Source organism: Salmo salar, chromosome ssa23, assembly GCF_905237065.1.
Source record: "Salmo salar chromosome ssa23, Ssal_v3.1, whole genome shotgun sequence".
Lineage (NCBI taxonomy): Eukaryota > Metazoa > Chordata > Actinopteri > Salmoniformes > Salmonidae > Salmo > Salmo salar.
Window position 1 is genome coordinate 30,613,716 of NC_059464.1, and position 18,785 is coordinate 30,632,500.

The following is an 18,785-nucleotide window of genomic DNA, read 5'->3' on the forward strand; positions in this document are numbered from 1 at the left end:
CTCTGCATGGTGATGAATTACAGCCACAACACCCAGTTGGTGAGTCGGCCTAGTTTTAATGATTCTGATGAAAATACGCTCTGTCTTTATCAAACTCCCTAGTTTTAATGATTCTGATGAAAATACGCTCTGTCTTTATCAAACTCCCTAGTTTTAATGATTCTGATGAAAATACGCTCTGTCTTTATCAAACTCCCTAGTTTTAATGATTCTGATGAAAATACGCTCTGTCTTTATCAAACTCCCTAGTTTTAATGATTCTGATGAAAATACGCTCTGTCTTTATCAAACTAATGTTTTTGCCTATTTTCCGTGTGGAACCTGTCTATGTTTAGGGAGGTTATAGCCTAGGATAACCAATTCTAAAATGGCACTAGCAGTTCTCAAAGTAGCGGAAAACAGACGTGAAACAATTATTCCAAAACAGCAGCTCATTCTTGTCCATTTTGAATTTGTGATAAAACTGTCATAATTTGGCAAGGAATGTAGCTTGTGTATCCCATCAGTTAGAGGCCTTTTTCCCACCCACCGTCATTATAGGCATTTATTACTGTAGGCCTAACAGGAGATTGTGTGGAAACTCAGCATGTGTGTGTATCGGGAGCGGTCTGAATGTAATTGAGGGAGTGAGACACTGAGGGGAATGGGAATTTAGGGAGAAGAACTGTGTGATGATTGCCTTGTTTTATTTTGTGCCCCGCAAATGCACGTGTACAAATGGACACAAAACAAATGAACGTTGTCTTCAAGACAAAATAGCATTTGTCTTTCTGGGACAAGCCATAAAGCACATTCCACCAAATAGTTTTACAGTATTTGAAGAAAGAAAAAAAAAAGATCTCTGGTTAAAGATCGGGTTTTGACGTCCATTTGAGTACTCATGCCAATCCCTACAACACACAGGAGAAGTCTCTACAAGCAAACAGCATGAGTGAGTAGGATGATAGTAAGGCTCACCTCTACTAGGTCTGACCGGGCAGCATCTAACATGGTCAGGTCTGTTAGGAAGGTGCCCAGGTAAGGTATCGTCCCCTGCATGGCACCCTGGGAGGAGAGACAGAGCAATGATTAAAAATCATACCGGTACATCAGCAAGCACAGCCAAGTTTATCTCACTTTGACTTCCCTCCTTAAATCGTAAACAAACAGGGCCTTGAACACAAACTGCCAGTGGCTTGTAGCTTGCTCCATCTCTCACCATTTCCTTCTGCAGCTGGAGTCGTTTGTGAGTGTGCTTCTGGTGCTCCTTTGCACAGCCTTCCAGATTAGCAAATTTAGATGTGCCCTCCTGTAGGGGAAAAAGTAGATTGATTGTAGTAGCGATTCGACATTCACACAATCACTACACCAAAAACCAAACCCTCTCATATGATGGTATTAACAGAGCAGAGTCTCACCCTCATCAGCAGCTCTCGGCTGGTCAGGTAATTGTTGTGATCTGAGAAGATGTCTGATAGCTCCTCAAATGTAGACATGCTGTCTCTGGGGAATTACATAAAGGTTAGAACTAATTAGGAGTTGTGACTAGGGCTGTGGCGGTCATGAAATTTTGGTCAGCTGGTTATTGTCATGCAAAAGAGCTCCGGTCTCCAGGCCTCCATACAACCAAGCTGCTAATGCACACCTTTGAAACATCTACGTTTAAAAAATTACAATAAATAAATGTTATATACACATCACAATAAATCTATTTATTTTAGGCAGGTCTAAAGAAACATTATGATATGAATAGTAGATTTTTTCAGAAGAACAGAATATGAGTTGGCCTACTGCATGTAATCTGGCTCTGCTCCATGATATAGGCTGTAGGCTTGTTCATTTAGCTGACTAGATACTGTATGTAATCTGACTATGCTCCATGATATAGGCTGTAGGCTTGTTCATTTAGCTGACTAGATACTGTATGTAATCTGGCTCTGCTCCATGATATAGGCTGTAGGCTTGTTCATTTAGCTGACAAGATATGCTTATAAGTCCCGTGACATTATTTTATATGATTTTATAGTAAGAAGAATATAATTGAACGTAGCTGAATAAAAATAGAAAGGATATTTTCCCCACTCCGGTGTGAGTGCGCATATGAAGTGGCTATGTTGAGCGTAAAAGTGATCATTTGAAACAGGTCATATATGCTAGATTTAGAGATATTTGACAACTTTAGTTGTTAATGACACAAACCTTAGAATGTCTTAAAAATCTAAACTTACATGGGCTGCATGAGGTGACTATAGGCTAATGATGATTTGAGAAAGAAGGAAAAAAATGCTTGCACTCTGTCTCAGGCTGGACATGCGCCGAATACAACAGGTGTAGGTAGACCTTACCGTGAAATGTTTACTTACAAGCCCTTAACCAATAATGCAGTTCAAGAAATAGAGTTAAAATATTTACTAAACAAACTAAAGTAAAAAAAATAAAAAGGAACAAGAAAATGACATAAGAAGAACGAGGCTATATACAGGGGTTACCGGTACCGAGTCAATGTGCGGGGGTACAGGTTAGTCAAGGTCATTTGTAAAGTGACTATGCATAGATAATAAACAGTGATAATATGATCACTCTTATCAAGTGATCATATTTTCTCTATTCTAATTTTAATCTTGTCTTTACTAATATGCAAAATTAGGTTTGATTTGGAATGGCCTATTATCAAATGGAAAGGAACAGGAACTGGGACATGGACAGGAACAGGGACAGGAACAGGGACAGGAACAGGGACAGGAACAGGGACAGGAACAGGAACAGGGGAAAAAAGACATGTCATCCATATACACTGAAGTAATGAATGGAGGCCGTTTCCCCGCTGGTTTGTTTTTCAGGCTACTCCGGTTATTTCACTCCATTTCACTCCACTGTTTGAGGAGCATGCAGCCTCTTGCTGCGGGACAGGTGATATTCTGCCCAAACTCTCCAACCCTGTTCCTGCAGCTACCCAGTGCTTCATTTGGGAAACCTAGTGAAATCTGTTTAGAAACATCAATAGTGAAATGTTACCACAACGAAACATTTCATTAAACTGTTGACAGTCCCTATCTCTTCGCACTGGAGAAAGGAAGGAAGGAGAGAGAGGAGATGGAAACTCCCGGTGGTGAGATATTCTGTAGCTAAAGGTAATGTGTCAGCCTATTCATTATGAATGTATAAAATATGCACAATCAATGAACCAACAACATTGCCTATGTGCCAGCAGCACACCACCCTGAATCTCACTGCCTCTGATGCTAAGCAGGGTTGGTTCTGGTCAGTCACTTTTTCCTCTGGTCTAAAAGAATTCTATATAATATCCCAGGGCAGTGATTGGGGACATTACCCTGTGTAGGGTGTGGTTTTCCAGGCGGGATGTTAAATGGGTGGCCTGACTCGGTGGTCACTAAAGATTCCATGACACTTATTGTAAGAGTAGGGGTGTTAACCCCGGTTTCCTGGCTAAATCCCCAATCTGACCATCATGGCCACCTAATCATCCCCAGTTTTCAATCGGTTCATTAATCCCCTGTAACTATTCTTTGCTGTAAATTAGATTACTGTGACTCAACGGTCACATGGAATTTTAATGTGGTCATGATTCATGACTGCCAGTAATACAGTCACTGAAACATAATGACTAATAATTATGCACCCAGGTTGTGAAAGAGACTCACTTGGGCACCCAGGACCAGGCCCTCTTCAGTCTGTAGAGTGGGTTGGACTGCAGTGCAGACACAATGGCACGCAGCGACGAGAAGTTCTTAAGCATGCGACACTCCTGAGCGATGTCTATCCAGCGCTTGATGACCCGTGCCCTGAGGTGTGGGCGGATCTGGCGTCGGTGCAATATGGTGCTGACCACACACGCTGCCACAGCGTTGAACTGGGTGATGGTGGCACGGATGGTGGGAGCACTGTGCTTGTTCTGTTTCTTATCCCTCTGGGACCAGATGGAGCCCAGGCAGTGGTGAGGAATCACCTTCTTGAACAACAACTGGAAACAGACAAACAATGAGACCATTAGTATTAAAACACATAACTTATATTTATCCTGCATTGTTCAAATCCAACCTGGCAACCCATACTCCCACACAGACTCTCTCCCTCAGCCTTTCTCTTACCGCATCCATATAGGTCAGCTGGTTGGCTACCAAGTCTGCATCAAATGACAGGAAGCCGTCCTGGACCTCAATCTCTACTCCCTCATCCTCAGCCAAGCAGAATGAGCTGTTGCTGTGGAAACCACCAGAAAAACCTATCAGGAGTAGGAGTAATGATCAGATTAATGATCGAAGGCCAAACAGAGATAAAGGTATTTAGAGAGAGAAAGGAAGTAGAGGGAGAGATACACAAAGATAAAGACTAAAGAATTGAGAGAAGATAGCAGAGGTGGGACCAAGTCATTGTTTTACAAGTCACAAGTAAGTCAAGTCTTAGCCTTAGCACTCAAGTCCCAAGTCAAGACAGGCAAGTCCGAGTCAAGTCTCAAGTCAAGACCGACAAGTATCAAGTCAAATCTCAAGTCCTAAACTTTGAGTTTCGAGTCCTAAACAAGTCATAATGTGCTCTTCACCAAATGTAATACCATTTCATATTTTTAACAAGAGTAATAGTTAGTATATTACATTTACGCAAATCATGAATGCTTTTAAAAATATATTATTTATTACTTTCCAAATAAACTTTATATTTCCATGGAAATACAAGGGTAGCCATGAGAAAGACCCCCCCCATAGTGATCGACTATCGAGGATCGCAATCGGGTGATGTAGGCTTGTACACAATCGCCCAACCTTAACACACTATGTCTGTGGTTACAGTAGGCTAACGTATGTCAATGGTTTTAGGAACAGCAGTAACATCAGACAGGATTTAGGCTACCAACTGCCTAGCCAGTTGTAGCTCATTCTTGGGTGCAATGATCACGTTCCCGCACTGACTGTGTGGATGCTCATTGATTTAACGTTACATTAGCCTACATGATACACTAGCAAAGTTCTGAATGATATAGCTGTCGGCTATATTAGCTACGACTTACCTTTCTTTGCGCAGCTTCAAGTGTCGAACAAAGTCGGAAGTTGTTGCGCCTCCGTCTGTCATTTTCTTCCCCCATGTTTTGCAAGTTGCAATCCATTTTTTTGTTGATACAGCGTCGTCTTTATATCCGAAAATAATAACTTTGGGTATCATCTTTCCAAGGGCTCCATCTGAATTCACCCGCCGACGTTCCTCTGCACTGCCACCGCAAATTTTTCTCAGCTGGCACAATTTGATTGGCTGCTGTCCGATTCAAACTGTAATCCGTTAAATGAAGAGTTGATGCGCTGCACACTTTTTTAATAGCATCATTTTTAATATTTGGGTTTGGGGAGGGTATCAAGTCAGTTCGAGTCAAAAGGCTCATGTCCAAGTTAAGTCAAGAGTCATTGGTGTTAAAGTCAAAGTCGAGTTGCAAGTCATCATATTTGTGACTCGAGTCTGACTCGAGTCCAAGTCATGTGACTCGAATCCACACCTCTGGAGGATAGAGTACTAATTAACTAGATATCTTACTGTTCACCCACCCTCTGAGTCTACATCCAGACTGGCCTCAGCCTTCAGCTGCTCCAGTAGACTCTGGGCTTTACGCATGGGCTCTGATCCAGGCAGGGCCCTCTGTAGGTAGGCCATCACCCTGTGGAGGCAGGGGTAGGATGGAGGCTCCTGGAAGTCCTCTGGACACTGGTCCAGCCAGACTCGCAGGATGGAGGCCAGGGCACTGAGGGGGATGATGGAGGGGGGCAGAGTGTCAGGGAGGGTTGCTGGGAGCAAGCTGCTGCTGGCAGAGAGCAAGGCAGACTGAGGAGCTACAAAGTAACAACAACTGCGCTTGAATCCATATGGAAAGACAGACAGAATAAGTAAAAAGCAAGCAGGAGACGTTGAGAAATCTTACGTTCGAACGGCACCTTTGGTTTCAAAGGGTCTACATCGCTCAATCTGTCCTTCTCGATCCTCTGGAATTCCATACCTGAGAGAAAGACAAAAAAATATACAAAAATTCAGCACCACCATCTACCATCAGTCTAAAAGCAGTGAGACCAGTAAGTCTCCTCAGCCTCTCCATATAGAGCAGTAGTGTTCTTCAACCATGTTTCAGGAGAGCCACAGTCTGTACACACTTTGTCCCAGCTCAACACTTACATGTGACTTCATCAAAATCATGTTGATTATTGAACCAGGTGTTATAGCACTATGACTGGGACAAAAGCCTGCACTCACTAGGTCCCACCAGGACCAGCTGTTGTCAGCTCCTGCTATACACTCTAGCCACCATGGGCCCCCAGCCCAGTACCAGACGTACTTGTCTAGCAGCAACTGCAGCACGGTGTGCGTGCTGGCGAAGGCGCGGTATGTGGACAGGAAGATGTTGGTGTAGGTGAGGTCATTGTCCCCAAACGCAGTCAGCAGGGTCTCCACCAGACGCTCCAGCGTTCCCGCCCGGATACTCCGGATCTTATAGGTTTCCAACTGGCTCACAGTGTGGCCGGGAGGCAGCCAGTCCCCCTCCGCCTGCAATGCGACAAGATGGAAAGAACCAGGGATATTAGAACGATGAGAATTGGGGAGAGGGAAATGGAGGGACAGATGGAGAGGTGTTGAGACAAAGGGCACTCTATATTGAATTCCGAAGAAGATGTGTCTGAGTATGGTGTCTGTTGGGAAGAATGAGGGGAGTGAAGGGAGTGAGAGAGAGAAAAGGAAGGGAGAACTTGGTGCTGCTTGCATGCTACAACAGGAAACTCTCCAATCTGTGCCCCTCCTCCACCCCGTCCACTGGCTCAAAGAGGGAAGCAAAGAGGACAGCATTTAGTCAAACTCACCAGCTCTTTACTCTCAGTCAGCACTGCTCTCTAGCAAACATTTAGCCACTGGAAATGTACTGACTGTCGAGTAGCAAAAATATACATGCACATTCACACTATTTGCATTTGTATAACATTTCTTCTGATGGTACCCTATGGGCAATGCCACAACAAACAAAGCACCCGTGTGGCTCACTGTTTACGTTATCTTGCTTTCCCACTAAATAAATGAGGGGATTACAATCATCAACAACCACAGAAAGACAACATTTTGCTTTCAGTGGCTTACTCATATGTGACTCATTTCAGAAAACTAGGTGTATGTCTTGCCACTACTTCACAGGAGAGGTATTTGAACGTAAACATTAATATTTTTTATCAAAAATGCTTTTCTGGGAGAAATGCTCTCTGAAACATGTGAGCTTTAATGTGCCTTAATAACACACTTGTATGCCATCTGTAAATACAAATACAATGGTTAAATTATGAGCCTAGTTGGTTTAGCCTTGAAAAAAAGACAGGAATCTTCCCACTAGCCATGATTGGCTGAGATAATGGATGGGCTGGACATGCCCAGAGAGGAGTTCAGATTGGTCTGAAATGTAGCATGCTTCGGTCTTTAACCTGTTGGGTCTAGGGGGCAGCATTTGCACGTCTGGATAAAAAAAATTTACCCGATTTAATCTGGTTACTAATCCTACCCAGTAACTAGAATATGCATATACTTATTATATATGGATAGAAAACACTCTAAAGTTTCCAAAACTGTTTGAATGGTGTCTGTGAGTATAACAGAACTCATTTGGCAGGCAAAACCCTGAGACATTTTCTGACAGGAAGTGGATACCTGATGTGTTGTATTGACTTTAAACCTATCCCATTGAAAAACACAGGGGTTTAGGAATATTTTGGCACTTCCTATTGCTTCCACTAGATGTCACCAGCCTTTACAAAGTGTTTTGAGTCTTCTGGAGGGAGATCTGACCGAACAAGAGCCATGGAACGGTGATGTCCCATTAGACACCTGGCGCGCTAGTTCATGTTGGGTACCCTCGTTCCAATACGTTATAAAAGAGTATGCATTCGTCCACCTTGAATATTATTCATGTTCTGGTTAAAAAAGGCCCTAATGATTTATGCTATACAACGTTTGACATGTTTGAACGAACGGAAATATATTTTTTCCCCTCGTTCATGACGAGAAGTCCGGCTGGCTTACATCATGTGCTAACGAGACGGAGATTTTTGGACATAAATGATGAGCTTTTTTGAACAAAACTACATTCGTTATGGACCTGTGATACCTGGAAGTGACATCTGATGAAGAGAATCAAAGGTAATGGATTATTTACATAGTATTTTCGATTTTAGATCTCCCCAACATGACGTCTAGTCTGTATCGCAACGCGTATTTTTCTGGGCGCAGTGCTCAGATTATTGCAAAGTGTGATTTCCCAGTAAGGTTATTTTTAAATCTGGCAAGTTGATTGCGTTCAAGAGATGTAAATCTATAATTCTTTAAATGACAATATAATATTTTACCAATGTTTTCTAATTTTAATTATTTAATTTCTGACGCTGACTTGACTGCCGGTTATTGGAGGGAAACGATTTCCTCAACATCAATGCCATAGTAAAACGCTGTTTTTGTATATAAATATGAACTTGATAGAACTAAAAATGCATGCATTGTCTAACATAATGTCCTAGGAGTGTCATCTGATGGAGATTGTAAAAGGTTAGTGCATCATTTTAGCTGGTTTTAGTGACCCTGTCTTTGACTTGACAAAACATTACACACAACTCTTGTAAATGTACTGTCCTAACATACTCTAAATTTATGCTTTCGCCGTAAAACCTTTTTGAAATCGTAAAACGTGGTTAGATTAAGGAGATGTTTATCTTTCAAATGGTGTAACATAGTTGTATTTTTGAAAAATTTGAATTTTGACATTTATTTGGATTCAAATTTGCCGCTCTTGAAATGCACCTGCTGTTGATGGAGTGCACCACGGGTGGCACGCTAGCGTCCCACCTAGCCCCAAGAGGTTAACATGAGCTGCTCAGTATGTGTAGATAATCCTTTTTTCCTCCCCAATTTCGTGGTATCCAATTGGTAGTTATAGTCTTGTCTCATCGCTGCAACTCCCGTACGGACTTGGGAGAGGCGAAGGCCGAGAACCGTGCGTCCTCCAAAACACGCCCCAACCAAGCCACACTGCTTCTTGACACAATGCTCGCTTAACCCGGAAGCCAGCCACACCAAATGTGTCAGAGGAAACACCGTACACCTGGCGACCGTGTCAGCGTGCACTGCACCCGGCCCGCACAGAAGTCGCTAGAGCACGATGGGACAAGGACATCCCTGCCGGCCAAACCCTCCCCTAACCCGGATGACGCTGGGCAAATTGTGCGCCGCCACATGGGTCACCCGGTCGTGGCCGGCTGCGACAGAGCCTGGACTCGAACCAGGATCTCTAGTGGCACAGCTAGCACTGCGATGCAGTGCCTTAGACCACTGTGTCACTCGGGAGACAGGTAATCCTTTCTATCGTGTCTTTTTTTAAAGATATTACAAAGAACTGCAAAAGTCTTGCTTATGCTCTCCACTTTCTGGAGGACGATCGTGCCATGCTGACTCTCTCGGACTCTAAAAATGAATCAGATGATGAGGAAATCCAGATTTAGGTAAAAACCTTTTCATTGAACCAGACATTGTAAAGTCTTCTGGAACGGCAATCAACAATGTTGTTGTCAAGAAAAACAAGATGACCGAGTTTTGAAATCAGTGGAATGCCTGGTGGAAGCAGAGTATGATAGCTAGCTAGCTACATGTCTAAACAAAAAGACTCCACTATGCAAGTAACCATTTCACTGTACCATTTACACCTCATGTATCCTGTGCATGTGACAAACTTTGATTTCATTTGATATGGTGTGTGTTTACCAGAGACAGTATTGTGAAGAACAACATGACCTGCACGGAAGTCAAATTAGGATATAATGTTAGGCCAATGAGACAGTGTCCAAGTTCTAAAATTCTCTGGCAGAATGCCCTACTTTTATTTTGTCACACTCACAACCGTAAGCTATTTTCTTTAATTAGTTCACTATTAACTTGTAAATAATGATCTTGATGTGAGTTTATATTCCTGTAATAATTAATAAACATTTGCTAAAGTTAAGGCGTTGTCAGCTATGATATGGCCATTATTGAGCTGGCAAGCCAGCTAACTTAACTTTAGCTAGCTAGCTAACAAGCTAGAAACAAACCAAAACATTGTTTAGAAAGTTGCTTTTAGTTGCATGGTTTTCTAGATTGACATACACTAAATTCATTTCTAAACAGATCAGTTATTGGTGTTAAAATACTCCAGTTATGTTATTTTGGACTCTAGGCTGCGGGTGTCGTGCAGCCTGTCGTTTTTGTGTTTATAACAAGTTTGATATTGGATGACAATAGAATGTTTATGATGTCACTGCAACAACTGTCCACAGACATGTCGATAAATGTAGTATAAACCAGCCTTAATCTTGAAATCTTTGTTTCTTTAGTACACTACCGTACTGACTTTGTTAAACACATGTCCTCACATGTGAATCCTTAAAGAGATGGGTGGGGCTAAGGCTTCAGAGGGTGTGAACGATGGTGAATGGGTGTAGACAAAAAAGAGCTCTCCAGAAGGTGTACCAAAACATTCAATAGCCATTTTCTCAAAAGTGGGGTTACAAGTTTATCAACTTTCAAAGCAGAATGACTTTCCCATTGTTCCTCAACTGTAGTGTATGATATACACTTTTCTAGCTCTGAGTCTCTACTTTTATCCAATATAAAAAACAATAAAAAATGTTGCTACATAAGACTGAATCTAGCTGGTAGGTCACATATACAGAACACCCACTTACTCCCACTCACGGCCTGGATAATGCTCCAGTACTCAGAATATGTACTGTCATGTGTTAATGTAGCATAGTTGTACTCCTCTATATGCCTTGCTTTTACAGGATGCAACATGCAGGGAAAGAAGAATTATGATGGCAGTTGGAACCGGCAAATCAGGAAATCCCATTTAGCTAAACAGTTGAGTAGGCTACTCATGAAACTGTTGTTTTTTGTATGGCCTGCGCAGGATGAGACACCCTGTGATTGCAAATTGGTATTATTGTATATCTTACAATGAAGCTGACAAGCTCTATCCACAAAACTAATGTCATTCACTTTGCACAATGAATTAGCCTATAGACTTACAGTTGAAGTCGGAAGTTTACATACACTTAGGTTGGAGTCATTAAAACTTGTTTTTCAACCACTACACAAATTTCTTGTTAACAAGCTATAGTTTTGGCAAGTCGGTTAGGACATCTACTTTGTGCATGACACAAGTCATTTTTCCAACAATTGTTTACAGACAGATTATTTCACTGTATCACAATTCCAGTGGGTCAGAAAAAGTGGGTCAGGAAAATTCCTGAAAATTATGTCATGGCTTTAGAAGCTTCAGATAGGCTAATTGACATAATCTGAGTCAATTGGAGGTGTACCTGTGGATATATATCAAGGCCTACCTTCAAACTCAGTGCCTCTGCTTGTCATCATGGGAAAATCAAAAGAAATCAGCCAAGACCTCAGAAAAACATTGTAGACCTCCACAAGTCTGGTTCATCCTTGGGAGCAATTTCCAAAACGCCTAAAGGTACCACGTTCATCTGTACAAAATAGTACGCAAGTATAAACACCCTGGGACCACGCAGCCGTCATACCGCTCAGGAAGGAGACGCGTTCTTTCTCCTAGAGATGAACGTACTTTGGTGCGAAAAGTGCAAATCAATCCCAGAACAACAGTAAAGGACCTTGTGAAGATGCTGGAGGAAACAGGCACAAAAGCATCTATATCCACAGTAAAACGAGTCCTATATCAACATAACCTGAAGGGCTGCTCAGCAAGAAAGAAGCCACTGCTCCAAAACCACCATAAAAAAGCCAGACTACGGTTTGCAACTGCAAATGGGGACAAAGATTGTACTTTTTGGAGAAATGTCCTCTGGTCTGATGAAACAAAAATAGAACTGTTTAGCCATAATGACCATCGTTATGTTTGGAGGAAAAAGGGGGACGCTTGCAAGCTGAAGAACACCAACCCAACTGTGTAGCACGGGGGTGGCAGCATCATGTTGTGGGGGTGCTTTGCTGCAGGAGGGACTGGTGCACTTCCCCAAATAGATGGCATCATGAGGAAAGAATATTATGTGGATATATTGAAGCAAAATCTCAAGACATCAGTCAGGAAGTTAAAGCTTGGTCTAAAATGGGTCTTCCAGATAGACAATGACCCCAAGCATACTCCCAGGGTTTGGCAAAATGGCTTAAGGACAACAAAGTCAAGGAATTGGAGTGGCCATCACAAAGCCCTGACCTCAATTCTATAGAACATTTCTAGGCAGAACTGAAAAAGCATGTGCGAGCACAGAGGCCTACAAACCTGACTCAATTACACCAGCTCTGTCAGGAGAAATGGGCCAAAATTCACCCAACGTATTGTGGGAAGCTTGTGGAAGGCTACCCGAAACGTTTGACCCAAGTTAAACAATTTAAAGGCAATGCTACCAAATACTAATTGAGTGTAAGTAAACTTCTGACCCACTGGGAATGTGATGAAAGAAATAAAAGCTTCTCTTTACTATTATTCTGACATTTCACATTCTTAAAATAAAGTGGTGATCCTAACTGACCTAAGACAGGGAATTTTGACTAAGATTAAATGTCAGGAATTGTGAAAAACTGAGTTTAAATGTATTTGGCTAAGGTGTATGTAAACTTCCGACTTCAACTGTATATAACTCTGCAAATTAATACAATCTGTCCAATGTTGCCATGTTCAACTGGTGTTTATATCATCAATTCTCCAATGGAAAGATTAAATCTATCTATGGACATAATGCATTCAGCAGGGTTATTGTTTGAGCCTGACAAGGTCTCTCACAAGTTCACTTGCTTTCAATCAGTGTGTTGTAGTGAAAGAGCAGAGTGGTCCATTCACCCCCAGCCATCTTGCTCCCTTGTTGGCAGCCTGCTGGATCTGGCACCTCTTCAGTGTCACATTGTATATGGCCCCCTCCTCCACTTCCTCCCCCCGGTCCTGCACCGAGCTCTGTGGGAGAGCCATAATGAGCCGTTAACACAAAGACAAACCATCCTCTAGATTAGAACACAGGACCACAAATCAAAGTTTATTGGTCACGTACACAAATGCTATTGCAGGTGCTGCAAAATGCTTGTGTTTCTAGCTACAACAGAGCAGTAATACTTAGCAAAACAATGCACATATAATCCAAAAATAAAATTAAAATAAAGCTATATAAGTATAAGTACCAGTCAAAGGTTTGGACAACCCTACTCATTCAAGGGTTTTTCTTTATTTTTACTATTTTCTACATTGTAGAATAATAGTGAAAACATCAAAACTATGACATAACACATGGAATCACGTAGTAAGCAGAAAAGTGTTTTATATTTGATATTCTTCAAATAGCCACCCTTTGCCTTGATGACAGCTTTGCACACTCTTGGCATTCTCTCAAGCAGCATCATGAGGTAGTCACCTGGAATGCATTTCAATTAACAGGTGTGCCTTGTTAAAAGTTAATTTGTGGAATTTATTTCCTTGTTATTGCATTTGAGCCAATCAGTTGTGTTGTGACAAGGTAGAGTTGGTATACAGAAGATAGGGCTATAAGTCCATATAATGACAAGAACAGCTCAAATAAGCAAAGAGAAATGACAGTCCATCATTACTTTAAGACATGAAGGTCAGGCAATCCAGAACATGTAATGAACTTTGAAAGATCTTGAAGTGCAGTTGCAAAATCCATCAAGCACTATGAAACTGGCTCTCATGAGGACTGCCACAAGAAAGGAAGACCCAGAGTTAGCATTGCAGCAGAGGATAAGTTCATTAGCCTTAAATGCACCTCAGATATTGCAGCCCAAATAAATGCTTCACAGAGTTCAAGTAACAAACACATGTCAACATCAACTTTTCAGAGGAAACTGAAATCAGGCCTTCATGGTCAAATTGCTGCAAAGCAACCACTACTAAAGGACACCAATAATAAGAAGAGACTTACTTGGTCCAAGAAACTCAAGCAATGGACATTAAATTGGTGGAAATCTGTCCTTTGGTCTGATGAGTCCAAATGTGCGAATATGCGGAGGGAGTTAACCACTCGATTGGTCGAAACTTTAAAATGTGTATTTTTCCATATATAGACATCTTATGTGTTGAAATCAAATCAACTATATGCACTTAGCTTGTCTGATGCTTTAAGCGCACTGTTTGATGAAATAATTAGGACACACAAATGACTAGAGGGAATCCGAACGCAATTGATTTGATTGTGCTCAGACTTGCTGCATTGTGTTAAAAAAAATGACAGTGAGTGACTGTGTGACTAGCACCCATTGTCGCACTCTCCTCCCTGTTGCAGCGACCACCACAGAACTTCAGTGTTTATCACGATGTCCATGTTGCTGAAGCTGCAACATAATTACAGTCATTTCTGACTGAAAAGTTCTGTTACCAAAATCCCTCATTTGTTTAGGAAAAACATTTCCTTTCCCTTGCTCTTTATGTGACACATCTATGCATCGCATGCACGTGACCAATAGGGCCTGACCTATAGCTTATCATAACCACAGCAATAAAAATGGTGATAACAAAGTCTGAATACATGTGACAGCAAAATGGATGCAGAGGACATGACAAATCAACTCGAAACGGGGGAATGTTTACTGGTTGCTCATCAAGTTGGAGATCAAGAAAAATAAGGTAAGGAGAAGCGCTGCGTTCATATTATGTTTGCCAAACCGGTGCTGTTAGATTACAATATAATTTTTGACCGTTTGGAACAATGTAAACACTAAATAAAGTATAAGCGTACCAGAGTCTGTTGTAATGTTTTTTTGTAAAGCCTTCATTACAGCAGCATTCATTCGTCAATGAAATTTCCGAAATGGAACGATTATTTATTGTTTACGCTAATTATTCAAGGGTCGCTTAATTTTATTTTAAAACAAAAATGCTTGATTGCATTTCAAATCATGAATGACTCATATGGTGTGTGATGACATGAACAAATGAATGATTGATACAGTAGCCTATATAAGTATTGAAATATAGACCTAAGTTAGTTACGGTATTAAGACTTAACAGGATGCACTCTTAGTCCTACAGCTTGATGGTGGTTATACAAGGCTGCTATACTAAGCCTACTAATGATAATGAAATTACTTATTATGATAATAATAAGAATAATAAGAGATCAAGAAAAATGAGGGTTATTATTATAAATATAATTTGACAATTTGGAAGCGTGTAAACACGAAACCAATTATAAATACTACCAGACAAGCTGTTCTAACAAAACAAAAGTGTAAAGCTTTTATTACATCAAAGCAAAGATTAATAACAGCCGAATTTGTGAGATTGTTATCCGACATGTGGTTGCGTGAGGCTTGGTGCTCACGGAATTAGTAGGTTATTAAACAAACACTTAAACAGGCAAAGGAACCAGGATCTGTCTTATTTCTGTAGATATATTGATAGTTTATAAAGCCAGGCACATTTAACAGTTAGGCTATTGATTAAAGACCTAATTAAGTTGGGGTGTTCTCTCTCCACACTTTTCATAGACAATTAAGCAAGGTCTGTTCTCATCTCCTCATTCTGCTGCTCCCTTGTTCTCAACCCCAATATGTTGTTTAACTTTGCTATTATGCACATAGCAACATGGTCTAGGAAAAAGCGCCAATTCAACAGTGCAGTGATGTTTCAGAAACGCAGACAGCGACCGCTATTCAACTCGTGAGAAAACGCATTTGTTCGAAAATAAGATCATTTTGATTAGTGTTGCACCATCATTTACGTAATATAACCATATACAATTTCAGTAGCACCTCTTAGTGGTGATGGACTGTGCCATGGACACCTGCTAATCGAACATCTCATTCCAAAATCATGGGCATTAATATAGTGTTGGTCCCCCCTTTGCTGCTACGGCCTCCACTCTTCTGGGAAGGCTTTCCACTAGATGTTGGAACATTGCTGCGGGGACTTGCTTCCATTCAGCCACAAGAGCATTAGTGAGGTCGGGTACTGATGTTGGGCGATTAGGCCTGGCTCGCAGTCGGCGTTCCAATTCATCCCAAAGGTGTATGTATAGGGGAAGGTGACTAGGCATCAGGATATATGATAAACTGCGTAGCAGCAATGTGTATGGTGATTGTATGTGAGTGTGTTTGCGTAGTCAGTACAAATGTGTACATGTTATGTGTGTGTTGGAGTGTCAGTGTGCGTGTAGAGTCCTGTGAGTGTGCATAGAGACAGTACAAAAATAAAATGGCCAACTCAGTCTGTGCAGCCATTCCTTAAGCTATTTAGCAGTCTCATGGCTTGGGGATAGATGCTGTTCAGGAGCCTGTTGGTGTCAGACTTGATACACCGGTAGTGCTTACGTGCGAAAGCAGAGAGAACAGTCTATGGCTTGGCTGACTAGAGTCTATAATGATTTTCATGGCCTTCCTTTCACACAGCCTGATATAGAGGTCCTGGATGGCAGGGAGCTCTACCCAGTGATGTACTGGGCTGTCTGCACCACCCTCTGTAGTGCCATGCGATCGAGGGCGGTGCTGTTGCCATACCAAGCAGTGATGCAGCCAGTCAAGTTGCTCTCAATGGTGCGGCTGTAAAACCTTTAACTTCCTGAGGGAGAAGAGGAGCTGTAGCCCCTTTCTCACGACTGTGCACGTGAGTGGACCATTTTAAGTCCTTAGTGATTTGGACACCGAGGAAGTTAAAGCTCTCAACCCGTACTCCTCACGGTGCAGTCTCTACTCTCTGGCTCTGAATCCGTATTGGCGACACATCAGTTATGCAGAGCACACAGACACAGAACAGCAGTTTACCCTCTCAAATTCAGAAATCTGCCCAGTCAGGGACGAAGGCAGGCTACAGAGCCACATCCAGTGTGACGGCGACCAGAGCTCATTTTAAACCCATAAAGAGGAGCTGTTTAGATGACAGCGCACTCCAGCCAAGTCCACACTCTCACTTTCCACCAGCATCACAACAGCAGGACAAAGTCCACTCTCTCCCCAAACAGAGTGGTGGCAGCTAGAGTTAAAGGTCACGGCTTGCTGTTAACAGGCTCAATGGCCAGCTCTGAAGGCCAATGGCACTTAGCCCGGGGCGGTTGTGGGTGGCTGTTTGGGTTCTATCAAAAACAAAGCACACAGGGCCAGGCAGGGAACCCACCCCAAACAATCAGCCAGACACTGATAAACAGTGTGTGATGGCAATGGGCTCTGGTGGAAAGAGAAATAGAGAGAGAGAGCAAGAAGGCCACAGAGGAGTAATTGAGTGCAGGAGATAAAAATGGCCCAGCATGTATGCATTTCCCATTAATTTCCCGTACAGTGCTGCCTCTCTGTGAGTTAAATACTTCACTCAGTGAGTTATGTAGTCTAGTCCACTCCAAAACAATATCAGGAGGTCCTTCTGCTCACTGGCCCAGCCTGCTGAGTCCACAGTATGTGCACAGAGACTGCTTTTTTGTGCCAGGCAGAAATGTTTTCAGACAGGGGTTTATAAGTCTACCTGCTTTGTAGACCAAGTTGGGGCATATGGTGTACCAAAGGCCCTGGGCGGAGTTGTAAAAAGAGAGATCAAACAAGTTTTGTATAGTTACATACAGCGTACATTTTAGCCTCTAAAAAGGTCCCATCTAAAAGGCCTATAATACAATTACAAATCTGAGAAAAATACAGTTGTGAATAAGAATGAGTTTAGATACTACAAGGTATATTAAATGGCCCCAAGATATAAACCCAAATTTCAGACTTGCTGGACAGGATTCAGTTTGGAAGGATGTTGCAACCCAGTGGAGGTGGGATGCAGACTACAGAAGGGACTATTAAACTCGGGCAAATATAGGAGCAGTATGTATTCAACCCCCTACTGACAACATCACATAACACACACTGGTTTTATTAACTATATGTGAAAATAATACGCTCAAGGTAACAACAACGGTGTCAAGTCTTTGGACTTATCTGGTGTTGGCTTTGTGCTCAGATTGCTCCAGGCGCAACTAGGACCGGTAGAGAGATCGCCTCAGGGCTCATTTCACTCTCAGCTCAGAGACAAGTGTTTTGTCTTCAGCGAAAAACTAACTATCATATTAGGCCAGAGTAACATTTCCAGAGCGCGTCTTTACGCAAAACGTTTACGCGCAAGAGATTAATGAAGACTATTTAAAGTACACCACCATGGCGTCGAGGGTGAGAAAACAAATACAACTAAATGTTCAAATGTATCCCCCTCGCTGTCCCCTCCTCATTTCCTTTATCCGCTACTTTCCCAAGCCTAATACCCTCTCCCTTCCCAGCCTCTCTAAAAGCTGACTCTCAAACCGCAAAATCAACAAAAGTCTGCAGCACGGAAAACGGAATAACTTTTTACCATTTTATCTTTCCAGGCGAATCTCATTGTCAGCGCTTCTCTAATGATCCATGGACAGCATCAAAAGATGCTAACAGTCCATCCAGGCAAGAAATGTTTCCAGTTCCCAGCAACATACGGCGCGGTCCTGCTCTGTAAAATATGCTCTCCTCCACTACACACACAATCAGTCACAGCTCTCTTGTTTGTGTTGCCCCCCCCCTCGCTTTCGAATCCTCCTCCTGCCTTTCAACACATCCTCTTCCTTCGTCCCGCTGTTGAATAGCTGAGCTCCGCCTACTGCACTCGCGGTCCTCCCCATAACCCCTCCTCATTCCCCTTAAAATGGTTCATTTTAGATACAATCTGACAAAATACAGAAAAAAAGTAAAATAATAATTTAGCGACTACTGTGATTTTCATGAAAACTTAGCATGAATGCTTGTGATTAAATGCCCAACGAAGTAAAAAAAAAAAA

At 42.1% G+C, this 18,785-nt stretch overlaps 1 protein-coding gene across 2 annotated transcripts in view; it reads right to left on the reverse strand.

The window, feature by feature from the left end:
* LOC106584386 (ral guanine nucleotide dissociation stimulator-like 1) overlaps nt 1-18,582 on the reverse strand; it is a 31,588-nt gene extending 13,006 nt beyond the window's left edge. Inside the window, exons 1-10 of one of the 2 annotated variants that reach the window (XM_014169637.2) lie at nt 18,329-18,582; nt 12,851-12,961; nt 6,311-6,519; nt 5,903-5,977; nt 5,532-5,725; nt 4,089-4,222; nt 3,642-3,961; nt 1,398-1,482; nt 1,199-1,288; nt 958-1,044 (exon numbers count right to left, since the gene is read on the reverse strand). In XM_014169637.2, the coding sequence (XP_014025112.2) occupies nt 958-1,044; nt 1,199-1,288; nt 1,398-1,482; nt 3,642-3,961; nt 4,089-4,222; nt 5,532-5,725; nt 5,903-5,977; nt 6,311-6,519; nt 12,851-12,961; nt 18,329-18,355 (1,332 nt within the window). In that variant the 5' untranslated portion in view covers nt 18,356-18,582. The remainder of the gene's footprint in view (nt 1-957; nt 1,045-1,198; nt 1,289-1,397; nt 1,483-3,641; nt 3,962-4,088; nt 4,223-5,531; nt 5,726-5,902; nt 5,978-6,310; nt 6,520-12,850; nt 12,962-18,328) is intronic. The other variant, XM_014169638.2, reaches the window with a different exon arrangement.
* Nucleotides 18,583-18,785: the final 203 nt, after the last annotated feature.